Source organism: Falco naumanni, chromosome 4 (genome assembly GCF_017639655.2).
Source record: "Falco naumanni isolate bFalNau1 chromosome 4, bFalNau1.pat, whole genome shotgun sequence".
Taxonomy (NCBI): domain Eukaryota; kingdom Metazoa; phylum Chordata; class Aves; order Falconiformes; family Falconidae; genus Falco; species Falco naumanni.
Genome location: NC_054057.1, coordinates 24,140,494 through 24,156,536, shown reverse-complemented (window position 1 = coordinate 24,156,536; position 16,043 = coordinate 24,140,494). Strand labels below are relative to the sequence as shown.

Below are 16,043 nucleotides of genomic sequence, written 5' to 3'. Positions count from 1 at the left end.
AATAAAACTGGATAGAAATAAGCGCTCTGAAATGAGATCACTGGCTCTCCAGATGCTGGGAGCAAACAAAGCATCCCTTTGTAGTCAGGAGCAGAGAGGGGATTCTGCCCCGTCCCTCCTGGGTGAACGCTGAAGTGCTGACTGCACACATTACTCCCAAGCGGCACGGCCCAGCATGGGAACAGATCCCCAAGCAGAACAGACCAAAACATCAAGTCACTTCTCTTGGCAGGGCAGAGTTGCACTAGTCGAGCAAACCTCTGCCCAGAAAAACAAAACTGAGAATGGCTGAACCCATTTTGACAGGTGGTTCTTGGCATTTACCAGGTGCTCAAGTGTTCAAAGCACTTCACACCACCTATGTATGTCCCACACAGGTACAGCAAGCATCACAAGTTTTCATTTGCTGGTAAGGTAACCTTTTTATGTATATAAGCACCTATTTCAGTATGTGTGTGTGTAATACATTTACAAATTTATGTACACGTGTGTACACATCTATATAATGCACATGTACACATGTATACACACTCTAAAAACCACAGGAGTCCCACTTGCAGTAAACATACAACCACTTGCTATAATAAACTGAGGAAAAAAAAGGCAAAAAAATATAAAAGCTGTTAGCATAGAATGCTGCTTAGGAGTTAACAACTGATTGGAAGAAAGTATACCTTGGATCACTAACCTGCAGCCAATTTTCAATCTCTACATAATAATTACTACCAACGATTTTAACGCTAGTGTGGTGAAGTCATAAAAACATACTTAGAGGTTGTTTTTAAAGTACAACAGAGTTAAGTCAGAGTATTTTAAAACTAATTTGTCCTTCTATTTTCTTGTCTTGTCTATTTCCTGCACCCTCCATCCAGAAGGGAGGGGGGAAAAATAGAGAACATATATATATACACACACACACACAATCATCAGCATTTGAAAGAAAGGTGTCAAGATACCATGAATTGGGTATAAGGAAGAAAGCAGGCACATGCAGAAAGAGTGAATGGAGTAAGGGCTGTGCTGCAGCAGCTACAACTCTCCCAGCATGTGAGCACAGAAGGAGTGGAGATAAGCACTGCTGCCTTTCCAGGCACAACCTTTCACAATTAAATTCATACGGTTTTCTCCACTACAGCTGCTGACATCAGGAACAGTGAGAGATCCCTTCACCAACACCAGCAATTGAACTACTCGCGCACAGAGAAAAATCAGTCTGCTTGGAATTTCATTCCTCAAAATTCATCTTGCCACAGCTAACGCTACTGCATCTCCAGACTATCCCACCCGGATTGCTGCATCTCTCAGCCCAAGGCGGGTTTTATCTCAGCCTAAGCATTTACAGTACTCACAAAGAGATGGATTACCTCAATCATTAGATTGCCAGAGAGGCTGAATCACGTCTCAGTGTGCCAGCTGTTTTTATGGTAAGCCTTGTATAGTCAAGAGACACACTTTCAGAAAATTTCTAAGGCCAAAAGGGCTGTATTACACCACAGTTGTGCAAACCGTGTCTTTTTTAGCGCAACAAATATGCAATGCAAAAACACACAGCACAACTAAGCATACACACTGCACATGAGCTGTTGGAAAGTAACATGCAACTTACAGTTAAAAGACCTCAACAAGCAGCTTCCACCGAATGCCGGCATTCTTCAGGCAAAGCTTACAAGCGAAACAGCACTCAGCTCTTTTCCGGACTACAGCCCAAGTGTATTTGAATTTAAAAATGTGCCTGCAACACAGTCCGGAGGACTCAATCAATGTCACACTCAGCAAGGCTACTTCAGTTCTTCAACTGAACAGCTGAATGTCTGCATCCCACACATCAGCTCTCATCAAATACCAGACTTTCCAAATTTGTGTTTAAGGATTCTGGCATCAGTTCCAAGAACAACTGTCCCGAGCTGGCTGGCGATGAAATGGAGGCCAAGCCATATTTAGTCAATTTACTACACTTCAAAACAGTTCTTAAACAATAGCTCTGAAAAAACATGTTTTTAAAAGGGGAGAAAGAAGAAGAAAAAAAAACCAAACCCAGACATTTCTCTGCATCAAAATGAAGATGTGTTAACTTCTGCAAGTTAATAATACTGCTGCCAAGGTAAAGACAGACAGATAAGCATAGTGATTCATATTTTTCAGACATAGGCTCCCAAATTTTTATGACACGAAAAGTTCCGCTTCCTATATTCATGCGTGTAGGATGCTCTCTGAAAACCAGTAGCGATATATTTACAGAGTAAGAAAGTACTTCTGCAAACTAACCACAGAATGATTTATGGTTTACCAGGAAAAAAAGCTTAAGTTTTCCTCTGTGTGGTAAGGGCTACTCACCTTGTCACATCTTAGCGCTTAATGGACACACAGTATGGCCGTATATATTCCACACAAGCATTCTGTCAGACTGTATAGGCAGTGAATATTAAAACATGACCAGTCTATAAAGACAACCTCACATTTAACCACAGCTTTGATTCTCCATGGTGGGTTTTTGCATGTTTGTTTTTAAGCAACTCTACGTATGGCAAGGATACAAACAAGACAATGCAGAAATCCTCTTGGGGCAGAAACAGGCATATAAATAGAGAATCTAAAAGATCTAACTTACTTTACTACCTTACTAATCTCTAAAAAAGATCACTTGCCCCAAAAGTATATACTATACAGTTCCTGATATTAATTTTTACCCTCCTGGTGACAAATAATAAATTAGGACCCCGAGCCACAGGCCTAACTGTTGGAAGGTGCTTGCTTTGCCCCAGCATCTCCAGCTCAGCTTCCCCAGACAGACACATGCTACTAAAGCTATTTTTTGACAGTCATGGAAGAGTCCATGATGATCCACAACAAAAATCTTAAACCAAGTATATAAAAAGACTTGTGTAATTAAGACTTTTGTTTTTATAGTTCCCAATTTCAGCCTTCTCTCTGAATAGCAGGGGAAGGTGGGTGTCCACGTCACAGGAGGGATACAGCCCGGCTGTTTCAGTAGCCGGGATATTGATGCCACTACTGAGCAACGTCTCTCCCCCGCAATAAATGCCTCGCACAGAACCCCAGGTCTGCCACTGGCTCTGAAGAAAAGGCATTTTTCCTTTTCTCATAAACCAAATCAAGATGTTTTAACAAATGCACTGCAACGCCACCACAACAGGCTCTTTTCCAGGCAGAGCTTGATACAGAAAGACACCCATAATATGATGTCCCCAAAGGAGAGAACTGTGCAACTTGCTGGCCATTTAGATTTTGACCAGGGATTGGTAACATTGTGATAAGATTATTACAAAAAACTCTCACCAACACACACAGACACACGCTTTTCCGCTGACCTGTTCCTACCAGCTCTGCAACGATTCAACTCAAGATAAAGATTCAAAATGAAAGTGGTATGAAAAACAGACACATGGAAATTATTAACTGCAGCATTAAAAATAAGATGGTATGCAGTTTTGCACGGGGCAGAGATACCTTTGGGTGGGGGAAAGAGTCCTCTGGCTGGAAATACTGGGCTTCAGCTTCAAAAGTGAACACTTCTATTTTTAAGAAGTTAAGAGTCACATGCCAAAAATGTTGCAAGCCTAACAGCCCCACTACAGCAACAACATCTGCTGGTGCATTTCCTGTGCCTCAAACATTTTCCTAGATTTTCTTTTGTTCTTTTTTCCGTATTCAGCCAACCATTGTCTCTTCATCTGAACACTGCTCCCAGCACTTCATGACAGGGACTGCAAACATTGTTTTTGAAGATGAAGGCTAAAAGACAGTTATGGGAAATTTATGCAAAGCTTCAGCATTTTTTAGTTGGGGTGGCTATACAGTGAAGAGTGTTGTGAATGAGCTTTCCCACAGACAAAATATTCCACTTGCTGTTGCTAACAGCAGCAGTGGAAAAACCTTCATTAAGACAAAAAAATTCTAGCACTAATGCTGCAATAGTATGTCTGTTCTTTCTTTCCTCCCACCTTTCCATCTTGTAGAAAGAATCCTGGCCACCAAGGGTGGTGGGGTTTATTTGTTTGGGGGGTTTTGTTTCAGTTTTTGTGGTTTGTTTTTGGGGGTTGGGTTTTTGGGTTGGTGTTTTGTTTTGTTTGGGGTTGGTTGGTTGTTTCTTTTTTTTTTTTTTTTTTTTGGGGGGGGGGGGGGCAGCCACGAGTGTTTTGGGGAAATTTTTTTCTCCTGTGGCATTTATAGTCTGACTTTATCACTTTAACTGCATTCTGCAAACTCCTGGGTGGTGTGTTTGTTTAGTTTTGTTTGATTTCCCATAGATGCTGCTACAAAGGCAGAACATCAGCGTAGTGAAAATGTTTTCACAGTTTTAAAAATAAAGTACTCATACAGTAACTTTTTCCCATCTTTTTAAGCTACACTTGCACATCAGGTAGGAAATAATTAAGCCTTAATCCAGTTCAGAACCAAGGTTATTTTTAGCCCTCCTCCCTCCAGATGAACAGATAACCCCAGGTTGCAGCATTTAATCTGCAAAACCATTTTCAACCAGACTATGGTTTACTGTAGCCAGCAACCCACATGAAAACTGAAAAAAAAAAAAAATAATTAAAAAAATATCTGGACTGCCTCCAGGTTTTTCTAGCAGCTGCATACAGCACAAGAACTGTAAAATCTCAAAACACTGTATGCCTCTGATGGATCTTGAAAACATATCCTGCATAAATTAGACTAGGAGCAAGGATCACAGAAAAATGAGAGATTGGCTTAAAATGGGCAGTCTTCAAAATAAGAAAGCTGATGTTGTTAAAAACTTTATTTATTAAGTGGATAAGACCTAGTGGGCCTGGAAATTTTGATTTACAGCTCATTCTTAAGCTCCTACAGAAAACGTTCAGTGAGAAAAACCTTCACCAGAATAGAAAGCAACACAGGCTACGCAAAGGAGGTCATCAACATGACCCTTCAAGTACTATACAGTTGTAGGCATGTTTTCCAAGAGTATTTTTTAAACCTCATTAATGACAAGATGGGGACTCTCAGCTGACAACTCCCCCTCTTACCTACTTACAGGGTTCAGATCCTGAATGTGACTAAATAGAGTTCTCCCTGTAGCCCCACTCAGTTTCTTGAAGCTTCCTCACGTGGTCAGAACAAACCCTTCAGCATTATTTAAAACAGATTTCTTCACCCATCTCTTATTTAAACTTTATCTTCCTATACATATTTCTGTCTCCCATGGTAGTTCTCCCCCCTGCCTTGTTTTGAAGCCAGTTAGAATTGTGAGGTTTTAGCCAAATGCATCAAGATTTACTTTGAGTTTCCTTTCCCCACATGGCATATCAAGTTCATCACACTTGCATGATACATTCTATGATGGTAGCATTTCATTTCAGTGTTTTGAGTTAAGAGTGGATAATTCTAACATCAATTTACCCTTAGGAATTTTGGGTTCTCCTCAAGTGGGCTAAGTTTATGAAATTGCAGGTATAACAGATCACATAGCAGTCATTGGTTTTCCTGGAAAAAAACACCGGGGAGGCCACAGGGGATCACAGTCACTCCACGCTTTTTTTTTTTTCCTCTTTTTAATTTATTAGCTGTAATGAATAGAAGCTGCAACTTTTTAGAAATCTTAGTAGCCTGAACTTTAAAATACATTTTGTAACTACAGATCAAATTCTGGTGTGATTAAGCCAGTCCTTATGAGGTACACAAATAGGGAACTCATGCGTTCACTACAACTTTCCGAAACATCATTTAGTATCTGTGACGCAGCTTGGCTGCTATGAACATTAAACATCCCACTAGAGGTTTTTGCCTTGTGTATTTCTTATTTTTAAATTTGTAGGAAGTTACCTTAGAGATATCTGCCAAAATTCCTCCCCCAGTTCCCACTGGGGTAGCAACATGCCAAAGGATTTCAATTTTACAGCTTCTCTCAGCTCCAGAGAGGGCTGTGTTCAGCTAGGATACTTATGTACCACTTGTGTAATGTCTACTAATTACAGTGGCTTCTTCTGTATCTCTCTAAGCTCCAGTTAAGGCTTTATTCATCCTTCCCTTTCATGTCTTTGCTGTTGTTATGCACATCGCTTCCGTGTTTCGCTATCTAAGCTCTGCACTGAAATATGAATGCATAGCTTGTACAGCTGTGTTAATTAGAGCACATTTTACTAATCCAGTGGAAGCTGCTATTTACTGTGTGCACCTTTTGTCTAGAGAAGAGGGGCTGACCTTCCCAGGCTTCTTGGTGCCACAGATGGGCTGCAGTCCACGTTTCTCTTTCCAGCCTCTTCCTCCCCAGAACAGTACACTCTGTGTCACTCATGTCCAGGTCAACATCCACCCATTTCTGAGGGATTCCTAAAAAGGCTTCTCTGCCACCACTAGATCCTCCACATGCAGCCTCCCTTGGATATCCTCCCAGATGCCTTTCACAAACAAGGCTGACAGTCAAATGAGGGTTTATAGCAGAGCCTGGGTCTCTACCTAAACCAGCCTTGCTTGGGCATTCTGTAATCCCTTGTCCTTGGGGTTCACAGGTGCTACAAAATATTAATCTGCTCTAGGGACAACAACAGACTCCACTCCTTGTCCCACAGCCTGCATATCCTAGTTTACATTCAGTTGTCTGTCTGTCATATCATCAAATGTTGGTCATCACTGAAAACACACAGTACCAGCAGAAAGAAATTCTAGGTCTCATTTGCTCACAAGTTCATATACTCTTTTAAATATGGTTATGTTATAGCTAGGTTGAAATTACAGTCAGTATGTATCTTATATACAATGTACTACAAGATCAATACAGGAACAGATCTCATAATACACCCATATAAGTGCCTAGTAATACAGGATCTTATTTCACAAGGATCACTCCATGGAAACCAGGGTGACACAAACACCCCTACCCCACAAATACACACTACGTGCTTCGCCATTTAGAGGCAACTGTAATGCCACTGGCCCAAGCATGATACAAATTCCTTCGGCATTTCTAGCTTTCTAGTTTGTCCGCCAGAACTGTGACCACAGACATGCTTTGCACATTATTAAGATACTACTTATGTTATTACTGAACTTAGCACTTACTGATAGAGTACATAAAACCACCTGCTATCATAGAAGATTAAATATGCATATATTTACACACAAAGTATACACAAACAAGCCTTAAGAACAGTTTGTCAGCTCCAAGTGAGCCCCAATATACAAACATATTTTGTCTTGCCAGCAGCAATGAACACAATTAAATACAGAGAACTCTTTGTATCAGTTAACTCCAACTAACCCAAAATGAGACGTTAAGTGAGCAGAAGCACAATCACAAACAAGTAGGTGAATTTCAAAGGAAAATATCAAACCTCTTTAAGAAGAGATCTAGCTCCGACTGTCTTCAAATCCTGATCTATGATCTGTAAGCAGCTAGAAGCTCTCTATTAAACACAGATACTGCAAATTGATGAGGAAATGTACTTTCTACTATCACTTCATGCTCCATACTCGAGGGAACAGTTCGGTACTTACTCTAAGCCAATCAACACTTGCATGAGACCATATGTTAACATGACCTACAAGACAGAAGTTATTATACAATTACTTTTAAGAAGGTGAATTGTATCTTTTATTACACTCAGCTTGCACACAATACCATGGTAAGTGTTTCACTGCTCACAATATAGCTAACAGTACCTGCCAATTAAACGTAACACCTCTTTGGCTAGCATTTATACATGGTTCAAATAGCAGGAAGAAAACAAAACTCAGATCTAGTCAAACCCAACAAGGAAAAAAGCCTTAAATAGTAAAAAAAATTAGGAACTGAAATTCTACAAGCATTCCTACTGGAACTGCTCTGACACATATTCCCAAAACCAACACTTTCATGGGTAGGTTAGATTAACAAAAAGATAACCCAGTTCATTCCAACTCCCATTAATTGCTTTAAGTTCAAAACCTAACTCATGGAATGCTTTGTACTGCATGCAAAGCCTCACCAGCAGCACCTAAACATAACAACTTAATCATCAGCTGGAGGGAGGGGCATTTCACCACCAGAAATGTATAAAGTATTTCAGTTCTTTATGCTTATTTCACTCACCAGTGCTCTAAGAGCTAGGAAATAATGCTGCATTATTTAGTAATACTTTAATCTCCCAGATCTGGTCTCCAGTTTTTAAATTGTCAGATAAGTACTTTCTAGAGATTGGGAAGAGTCAGAGCATCTAAAAAGCTATGTGTTCTACACTTACAGTCCTTTGGTCACAACACAACAAAGATAAATGATAATTTTAAAAAGCAAACAAAGAAAGTAAAATAGAAATAAAGAATTTCACATTTTTCATATATGAAATATAAAAGAAATACAATAAAATAGAAATTCACAAGAATGACAGCTTGTTTACAAATGAAATAAGATACTGAATATTCAGTATCTAGTGTAAGTAGCTTCAAAAAGCAAAAAAAAAAAAAAGTTTAAAAAGTAACACTGCAACCCTTTGGCTAACCATGTAACTGTGCCTGCTGAGGATGTATACCTGCTTAGCCCTGAATTCAATTGAACTGTGCTGCAGGGAAGATCAAGCCAGAGCTCAAAAGCATTCCAGTTTGAGGCAGTGCCGAAGAGACACGGGGAGTCGTGTGGTCCTGGGCTTACTGCAGAACGTGCAGGTACTGCAGAAATCTATCCACAGCTGTTCGTCCTTTCTTCGGAATGAGAAGCCACATCCAGAGACAGAGCCCAGCTACAAACACGCTGACCAGGCAGGAAGGCAGCCAGGAGCCTCACCTTCTGCAAACTTGCCTTTCCTTCTTGCTACTGTTTTTGCAGAGCTTCTTAAAAATAAATTCACATGGTTTACTGAGGTGGACTGAAGTATACAAGGACAAAGGGACATCACCGTTCAAGCGTACCTTTCAGTCAATTACTCAGTTTTCATAGAAAGCTTTTAGGCACTGCGTTCAGACCTGGCTACCAGCAAAGGACACGTTTTGCAAGACAGGGTCAAACGCCACCCCCTAAAAATGACTGCCACATACTAATGGAAACTTATCTAACTAACACAACACCCAGTCGTGGGGTGGTGCGTTTTTTTCTTACAACAAGTAGATGATTCATTGCTAGATAAACAGCAAATACCACATAGTGACCAATCCGGAGCCTTTCCCTTCCTCTCATTTCTCTTGACACGTAACTTTCCTTTAACTGATAAGATATTATAGTCTAGAAGGAACCTGCAGTCTGTACAAAGAGCTATTATTTTCTGAGGAGAAACTGTTAAAAAGCAAGATTTTCTCATTAATACACAAAGGAACTTTATTTCTTCTTAACTGAAGGCTTTTCTTCTCCCTCCCCTCCCCCTAATGCCAACTTGCTCGCTTCCACTCAGCACCATCAGGCAGAATCTACCAGAAGTAACCACACCAGGATTTGGCTCTGAAACAGCTGGTTTATTTTTCTTCATATTAACAGAGTTTCACAGTACTAGGGTACACTTAAAGTACTGCAGTGCTGGCAAGGGAACAGACAACTTTTAGTTCTTGGTTTCCCAAAACTCTGCTTTATAAAACCCATGCTGTAAGTTAAAATACAAATGGGTTCTTATTTAACTGAAACTACTTGGAGCCATCACTTCACTCTGTGCAACTCCTGGTGCTCCCATCCTACAGGTAAGTATCAAACAAAGTAAGTATCAAAGTGTACCAGCAGCAAAGGATGGTGGGTCTGCCTGGTGCTCTCATCAACAAAAGGGGCTATGTGATGCTATCAAGGGGCTCCCTCTGAAAACTGCACCCAGAAACCTAGATAAAATGACCCCAGCCAGACTTAGACAGGGACACATGCATCACTGCCATGAATGTGTTGGTTTGGGGAGTGTGTTGGAGGGATCCCAGGAGGAGTGACTGTAGAATTTCAGTTCCTCAGTTTTTGTTTTTCCTGAAAGCTTTTTCCTAGATGGTTTGAATATAAGTGAGTTTTGCTTTCTTCCTGATACTTTGAACCATGCATAAACGCCAGCCAAAGAGACGTTAAATTACATCGGCACGCACTGTTAGTTTCTGTATTTGAACCAAAGCTATTACACGCTGGGGAAAAAGGAAAAGTTGCTCAAACTCATCCTAACCTCTGACCTGTTCACAAGAGACACAATACAGCTCTTGGCACCTTTGGTAGGTATGCACACTGAGACAGCTTTGGTGAATTTAAGACTTCCAGCTCTGGGCTGTGAGAACTTAAATCCAGAGCAAACTGGCAAACATTTGTTTCTATTCCCACTCCCAAGGCCTTTCCCTTTAAAGTACTGATTCTCTCCTGGTACGGTGCTTTTTACACTGAATAAGATCAAGAGGGTCTTCAGGCAGCTCCTTCACTAGGCTTCCTTCCGACAATACTATTTCTGCTAAGCTGAAATCAACTAAACCCCAAGAACTTTGGAACCAGCCTCCAGAAGGACAGGCAGAAGAAATATGTTAAAGAAATACATATACAACTACCACTCCTATGATGATAACTGTAATGCTGAACAGGTGAAGTATTTTACATTTAATTGTTCATCTGCAAAGTCTGCACCTTAGCTCAGGAAATGGCCACGTTTCTCTCACATCCACATCTCCCACCTCCCTCCCAAATCCTCAGAAGGATCGTAATGTGTTCAAAGAATATGGGAGGGAGGAGGTGGAAGAAAGAGATCCATCTAGAGCTGGGAAGTGCTGCAAACACCTCTAAGTGAAAACAGCAACTACACTTCAGGTGAGACAATAAGATTATCTCACTAGGAGGTAAACCACGCATGTGGCAAATAAAGAAACTGTTTTATTAACATGGAGTAACAGGAGTTGAACATTAACCACGCTAAACCAGTACAGGGAATCAAAACCCCTGTTCCTGGACAACTCACATAAAGGACCAATTGAGCTTTCCCAAGGTTTAATTCCACCACAGGTATCCCACAGAGAAGAGGCAAGCATGCTCAGTTCTACCCAGCAAGGGAGAGGAGAGAGGGAGAACAGCAGCCAGAAGCAGGCAGCAACGCCAGAGGCAGCTGAATCTCTGCAGTCTCTGCATCCAGGACAATCTCTTTATTGTTTCTGTGAGTGATTAGACCAAAGTACTAAGGATTAGACAGAGCATAACACAACTGGAAAAAGTAAATAAATCGATGACTGCTCTTGTGAAGTTTTGCAAATTAATGCAGAGAAAACCTTCATGCCTCAGTGGACGAGGGTCACACAAATCCTCATTTGGAGACTGAATTCCAGAGGCATCTGTCACCCACTGCGCACACATCCCTCACACACTCCTCAGAGAGCCTCCACAGGCACTGCCTTATTCTGGAACCTGCCTGAATAGCACAGTAATAAAAGCACATCATTATACAAGCCCAATTACCTACTACAGCACCCCATTCCCTGACAAAAGCTGGGAACATGATTGTATAAAGGAAGGAAATAAACTGAGGTAACATTTATACTTACTCCAGGAAGAATCCCAGAAACATGGATTCTTTGAAACTTTAACACTAATATAAAGTTAATTTCCTTTACACAGCAAGAAAGTAAGCAGCAGATCATACATTACTCACCTCTGCAGGAAACGCCTTGGCTATCAATTACTTCTTTGCAGATCCCACAAATTTTGGATTTCTTAAAAGACTTGGTTTTGAAGATGTGAGACCTCGAAGCTGTTTCTTGAGGCTGGAAGCAAGGGGAATAACATGAGACCTTCCCTCAGCTTCTGAGTCATAATTTTAAGTAAAACATAGACAATTTTAAATCAAATATCAAGCAGTAGTGTGTCAGTAGTACAACAGTAGTATGTCAAAGTGCTTTTGCTCACTTGTCCTCTCATCCTCACTTAATAACATAAACTTTCCAGTCTGAAGTGTGGGAAGCAACAGAGTGTGCGGAACCCCTTGCATATCAGGACACGGACACTGCAAGACATTTTACATCATAACTTCAGAATTCAGTCTATCACTTACCTTTTAAGAGAAAATACAGAATAATTTTTATGATACGAACCAACAACATTCTGACCTAAGGTCCCATCTACATAAAAACTTGCATTGGTTCAGCTTAAACTAGTTAAAAATTACATAAATAATGTTCTATCACAGTAGCCAATTTAACTCATCTGGTGCAGAAGACAGCTTGGGCTTTTAATTTAATAAATCAAAAGTATCCATGCAAGTTCACTTTGGTACAGATCACAAACTCTAAAAATCACTTTTGCTTCTTTCCTGCGTAAGAAAAGCACAGTAGTTTAATATTTCCACAGAGTATCACAGTAACTGAAATAGCATGTTAAAACATAACGCAGTAATGAAATTTCTAACTGGGGACAGAACTGCAAAAGTCAATACCATATATGTGATGGTTATTATACGGCTTCTGTAACTTAGGAAACTCAACAAAGAGGGCTACCAAAAGCCTATGACAGAGTCAGTATCTCCTCTGGAAGGGTCTATCAACCTTCACTTTCATTGGCTGATTTTTTGGAAATACCAGTTACCTATGCAAAACCAAAAATATATTTCACCAGACCATGAAATTCCCCAAATGATTCTTCACATTTGTCATTTTAATTTCACATTTATCGTCCTTAAATTCAGTAGCGCAAAGGGGCTCGCATTCAACACCGACACTGGCACTGAGCTCCAGCGGCACGGGCAGCCAGCAGCAGAACGCCACCCCGCTGGCAGCCAGGCCAGACCCCCCCACACTGGGCTCCCACCCCACACCTGACCAGAAAGCCCGCCGGCGTGGTGCAATGCCCAAGCCTATGGCAATAAGGTAACACGGGGCTTCTTTGTCGCTTTGAGCAATTCAGCCCGTGGCTTTAGGCAGAACATTTACCATCTCCAAAAACATCTACAGCACAGCTGCTCGGTGGGCACAAAGACAGCCATAAAAATAGATGTCACCTTCCAAGCACTGCCTCCACAATGACCTACCTGGAACTCCAGAGGAGCCCCGAGTTGCACAAAGGGCTGCTACTGCCCACCCTGGGTGGGTCAGGGTGCTCACCCATGGGGATTAGACACTTCCATCACTCACTGTAGCAGTCAAAGTCACAAATTCCCCCGTATCCCCCACTGCTGATATCTGCATCATGCTAATTCAAGTTAAATCAAAAGATATCAACGTGAAACACAATTCTGACAAAAATAAACCATAAAGAAAAGGAACAGCTGAACTCCAGCATTATGTATGAACATATCTGTTGGCAAACAGATAAAATTTATGATTTTTGAAAAATCTCTGTCCTGATTGGGGGGTTTTGTGTTTGAAAACACAGGAGATGTTTTTGAAGAGATAAGAGGTCAGGGAAGAAGGAAAAGTGTCATTACATCCAGGTAACTTCACTAATCTTCACCAATCTGATGTGAGGAGGTTCTGTACCATCATGGGTTCAGGCATCATGCCCAAGAGCTGAGAGTCCCTCATCTCCACAGCTCCCTTCTATGTAAAAAAAAAAACAAACAAAAAAAACTCAGGAATGCCATCATCCGCACTGGTTGCTGAGTTTCTCTGCTTTGTAGATATACAGACAAAAGAACAGAATTCTCATTTCAGATTTTATCCACTCTTCTTCCCTGCAGTTTTCTACTTCTGCATAAAGTTTACATGACAGGTCTGCAACTCTCTTGGAAAAGGACAGCTTTGCAGAGCTTGCAGTTTTGAAGAAATTCACGGACACACTTCACAGAAAGCTTATTCTGTATCTAGGCCTGCTTCCCTTTATTTCCTGCCTCCCAAACACTTATATGCCAGCTTTTACACTTGCACTGTTCCAAAGCAAGACAACTGTCATGAGAACTCACTGTTTAGATAATGGAGTTTAGTGTAAGTAGGTCTTGACATTAATTGATCAACTAGTCAATCTCTCCATTTCATTTTTAATGTAAAGATCAAGTAAAGTAATTTTCCTCTGTGGCATTTTGGAAATATTCTGCAATGCAGCCTTTGCATCTGAATTTTTAAAATGTGCATTTTTTGTTCCCTGTTGTTCATTTTAAGTACATTCCACTGCGGACTTTCCAAGCAATTCAGTTAAGCAGTTCATTTAGAAGACTGAGTACTCACAGCCGTTTATACAAGAACTCTACTAAAATATACTGTGAAACCTAGAGAAGCCTAGACCAAGGTTTCTTTGTTGTCACTTGGTACAGCTTTTGTGGTTCTCCACTAAGAAAGATGCCAAGAAGAGGAACAGAGAGTATGCATGAGAGAGGGAACAGGCAAAGAGAGAAAGGACAAGACAGGAGGGGGGGGACGCGACGAGAGAGAAAGGGAGGGAAGTAAAAGAAAGGAGAAGGGAAAAAAAAAAAAAGGAGAGCAACCACAGCAGGCAGCAAGCAACGCTACTAGACTGCTTTCATGAGGCTCAAGACTGGCACCTAAACAGCGTGTGATTGTTAGGAGCCAAAACTGGAAGAAAACAGCGCAGAACCACAGGTTACAGACTGAGTTTTTGCCTGAGGAAGAGGCTGTAATTACGTCTGGTCTCAACTGCTAGTATTATGAAATTCTTGTTTACCACAAAGGAAATATTTTTGCCCATGCTGTGCTCTCCATGGCACACAGACATCTAGTGGAGCTGAAAGTTTATCCCAGACTTGGATCAGTGTAACACAACAGACCCTGAAGTTTTACATGGGCATCCTCAGGTAAGATGAATTTCAAATACTCCTCATCACCCCGCATTTTCATTATGTAGCAACATACTGATCACCATCAGATAAAAAATTCACAGCAACTCTGCCAAAGGCTTTTGAGATACATAACGTTCTGAGAAAAGCAGCTTACACAAAAAACACTCTCCAGATTTAAGTAAAGCCAATACAGACTAAAGCACTCAAGATACCCAACTTGGATTTTGGCAACATTGATAATGCAGTTCCTCACCAGCAGAGACTTAATGCTGGTTTGTTACACCTATGCAAGAGACGTTTACGTTATTTCCAAATACCATACTACATCAGGAACATACCTGTTTCTAACATGTAAACCACAACTGTGATAACAGTATATTCTTTAAAAAGATGGTCACAAGGCTTGTATCTTTTATCAAAGAATCAAGAAAATATTGTAAAATTAAACCTGTGTAAATAATCTTCAAGAAAAGTGTATAGCTATAGTCACATACATACCCAATTAAAAAAAAAAATCAAAATTAGCTGACTATTTATAAATATATCTTTATACTTCTACAGAATCTGTTCCTCCACAGTCATCCTGATAGTGACTAAATGATACTTACGTGGAAATGCAAGTCTCAATAAAAATAGTTAGACTTTTAAAATTAAATCATTAATTCCAGATGTTACCTCATGTGGAGTAAAAAAAAGCCAAAAACTGTTTGTACATTATTTCTCTATTTCCAAAACTTCTAACAACCCATGTCATATACTCCAGCCAAGAAAAAATCATAAACATACATGCAAGGCCCCATAAACCTTCCTTATGTCAGAGTCTACTCTGGCTGAATTTTACATGGCCCATAAAAACCCTCTGAGCACAGCAGCAAAATCACATAAAGCAAAGATAGGTTTTGTTCACATCCCATCCGTGGTCATGCAAATAGGTTCTCTTTTCCCAGTCCTCTCTCTAAATGACTTATCCAGCAACACTGCAATTTCCTGGGACTCCCTTTGTGCATTCTTCCACTCTCCAAGGTAGCTTCAAATCCACGGGCTGATATAGTGCTCATAGCTATTATTCTAAATACATGGAGGGAGGGGGTAGCAGTGTATTAGCAGAATGGTTATTTCATCACCTTTTACAGGCTAGGGAAATACCCATAGGGGATGTCCAAGAGAAAGCTCAAACAAGGGATAACTGAAAGCAGTCTTCATGAGAAGGCCAAACCCCAGTTAAAAAACATTTGCAAAACTAAGTCATACACCTTTTTCTATAAGATTGCTCTGAAAATAAATCACATGACTAAAGAAAAAGCAGCACTGCTAGCTGAGGGGAATGCCAGTCCACTCACCCTCTTTCAGCCCTTTCTGTTATGGTTACTCGTGATTACTTCTGTCACCTCTTCACTTCCTCTCCTCCCATCTCTTACACAAAGTCTGCACAGCAAA

The 16,043-nt window shown here is 40.6% G+C and overlaps 1 protein-coding gene across 5 annotated transcripts in view; it reads right to left on the bottom strand.

The window, feature by feature from the left end:
* TNS3 (tensin 3) overlaps positions 1 to 16,043 on the bottom strand; it is a 198,195-nt gene that overhangs the window by 157,570 nt on the left and 24,582 nt on the right. For 4 of the 5 annotated variants that reach the window (XM_040592171.1, XM_040592168.1, XM_040592166.1 and 1 more), the window contains exon 3: positions 11,535 to 11,646. Coding sequence is in view for 4 of the 5 variants with exons in the window: in XM_040592168.1 (XP_040448102.1) it covers positions 11,535 to 11,646 (112 nt within the window). In the remaining variant the exon portion in view is untranslated. Of the gene's footprint in view, positions 1 to 1,606; positions 1,744 to 11,534; positions 11,647 to 16,043 lie in introns of those variants that run through there. The other variant, XM_040592169.1, reaches the window with a different exon arrangement.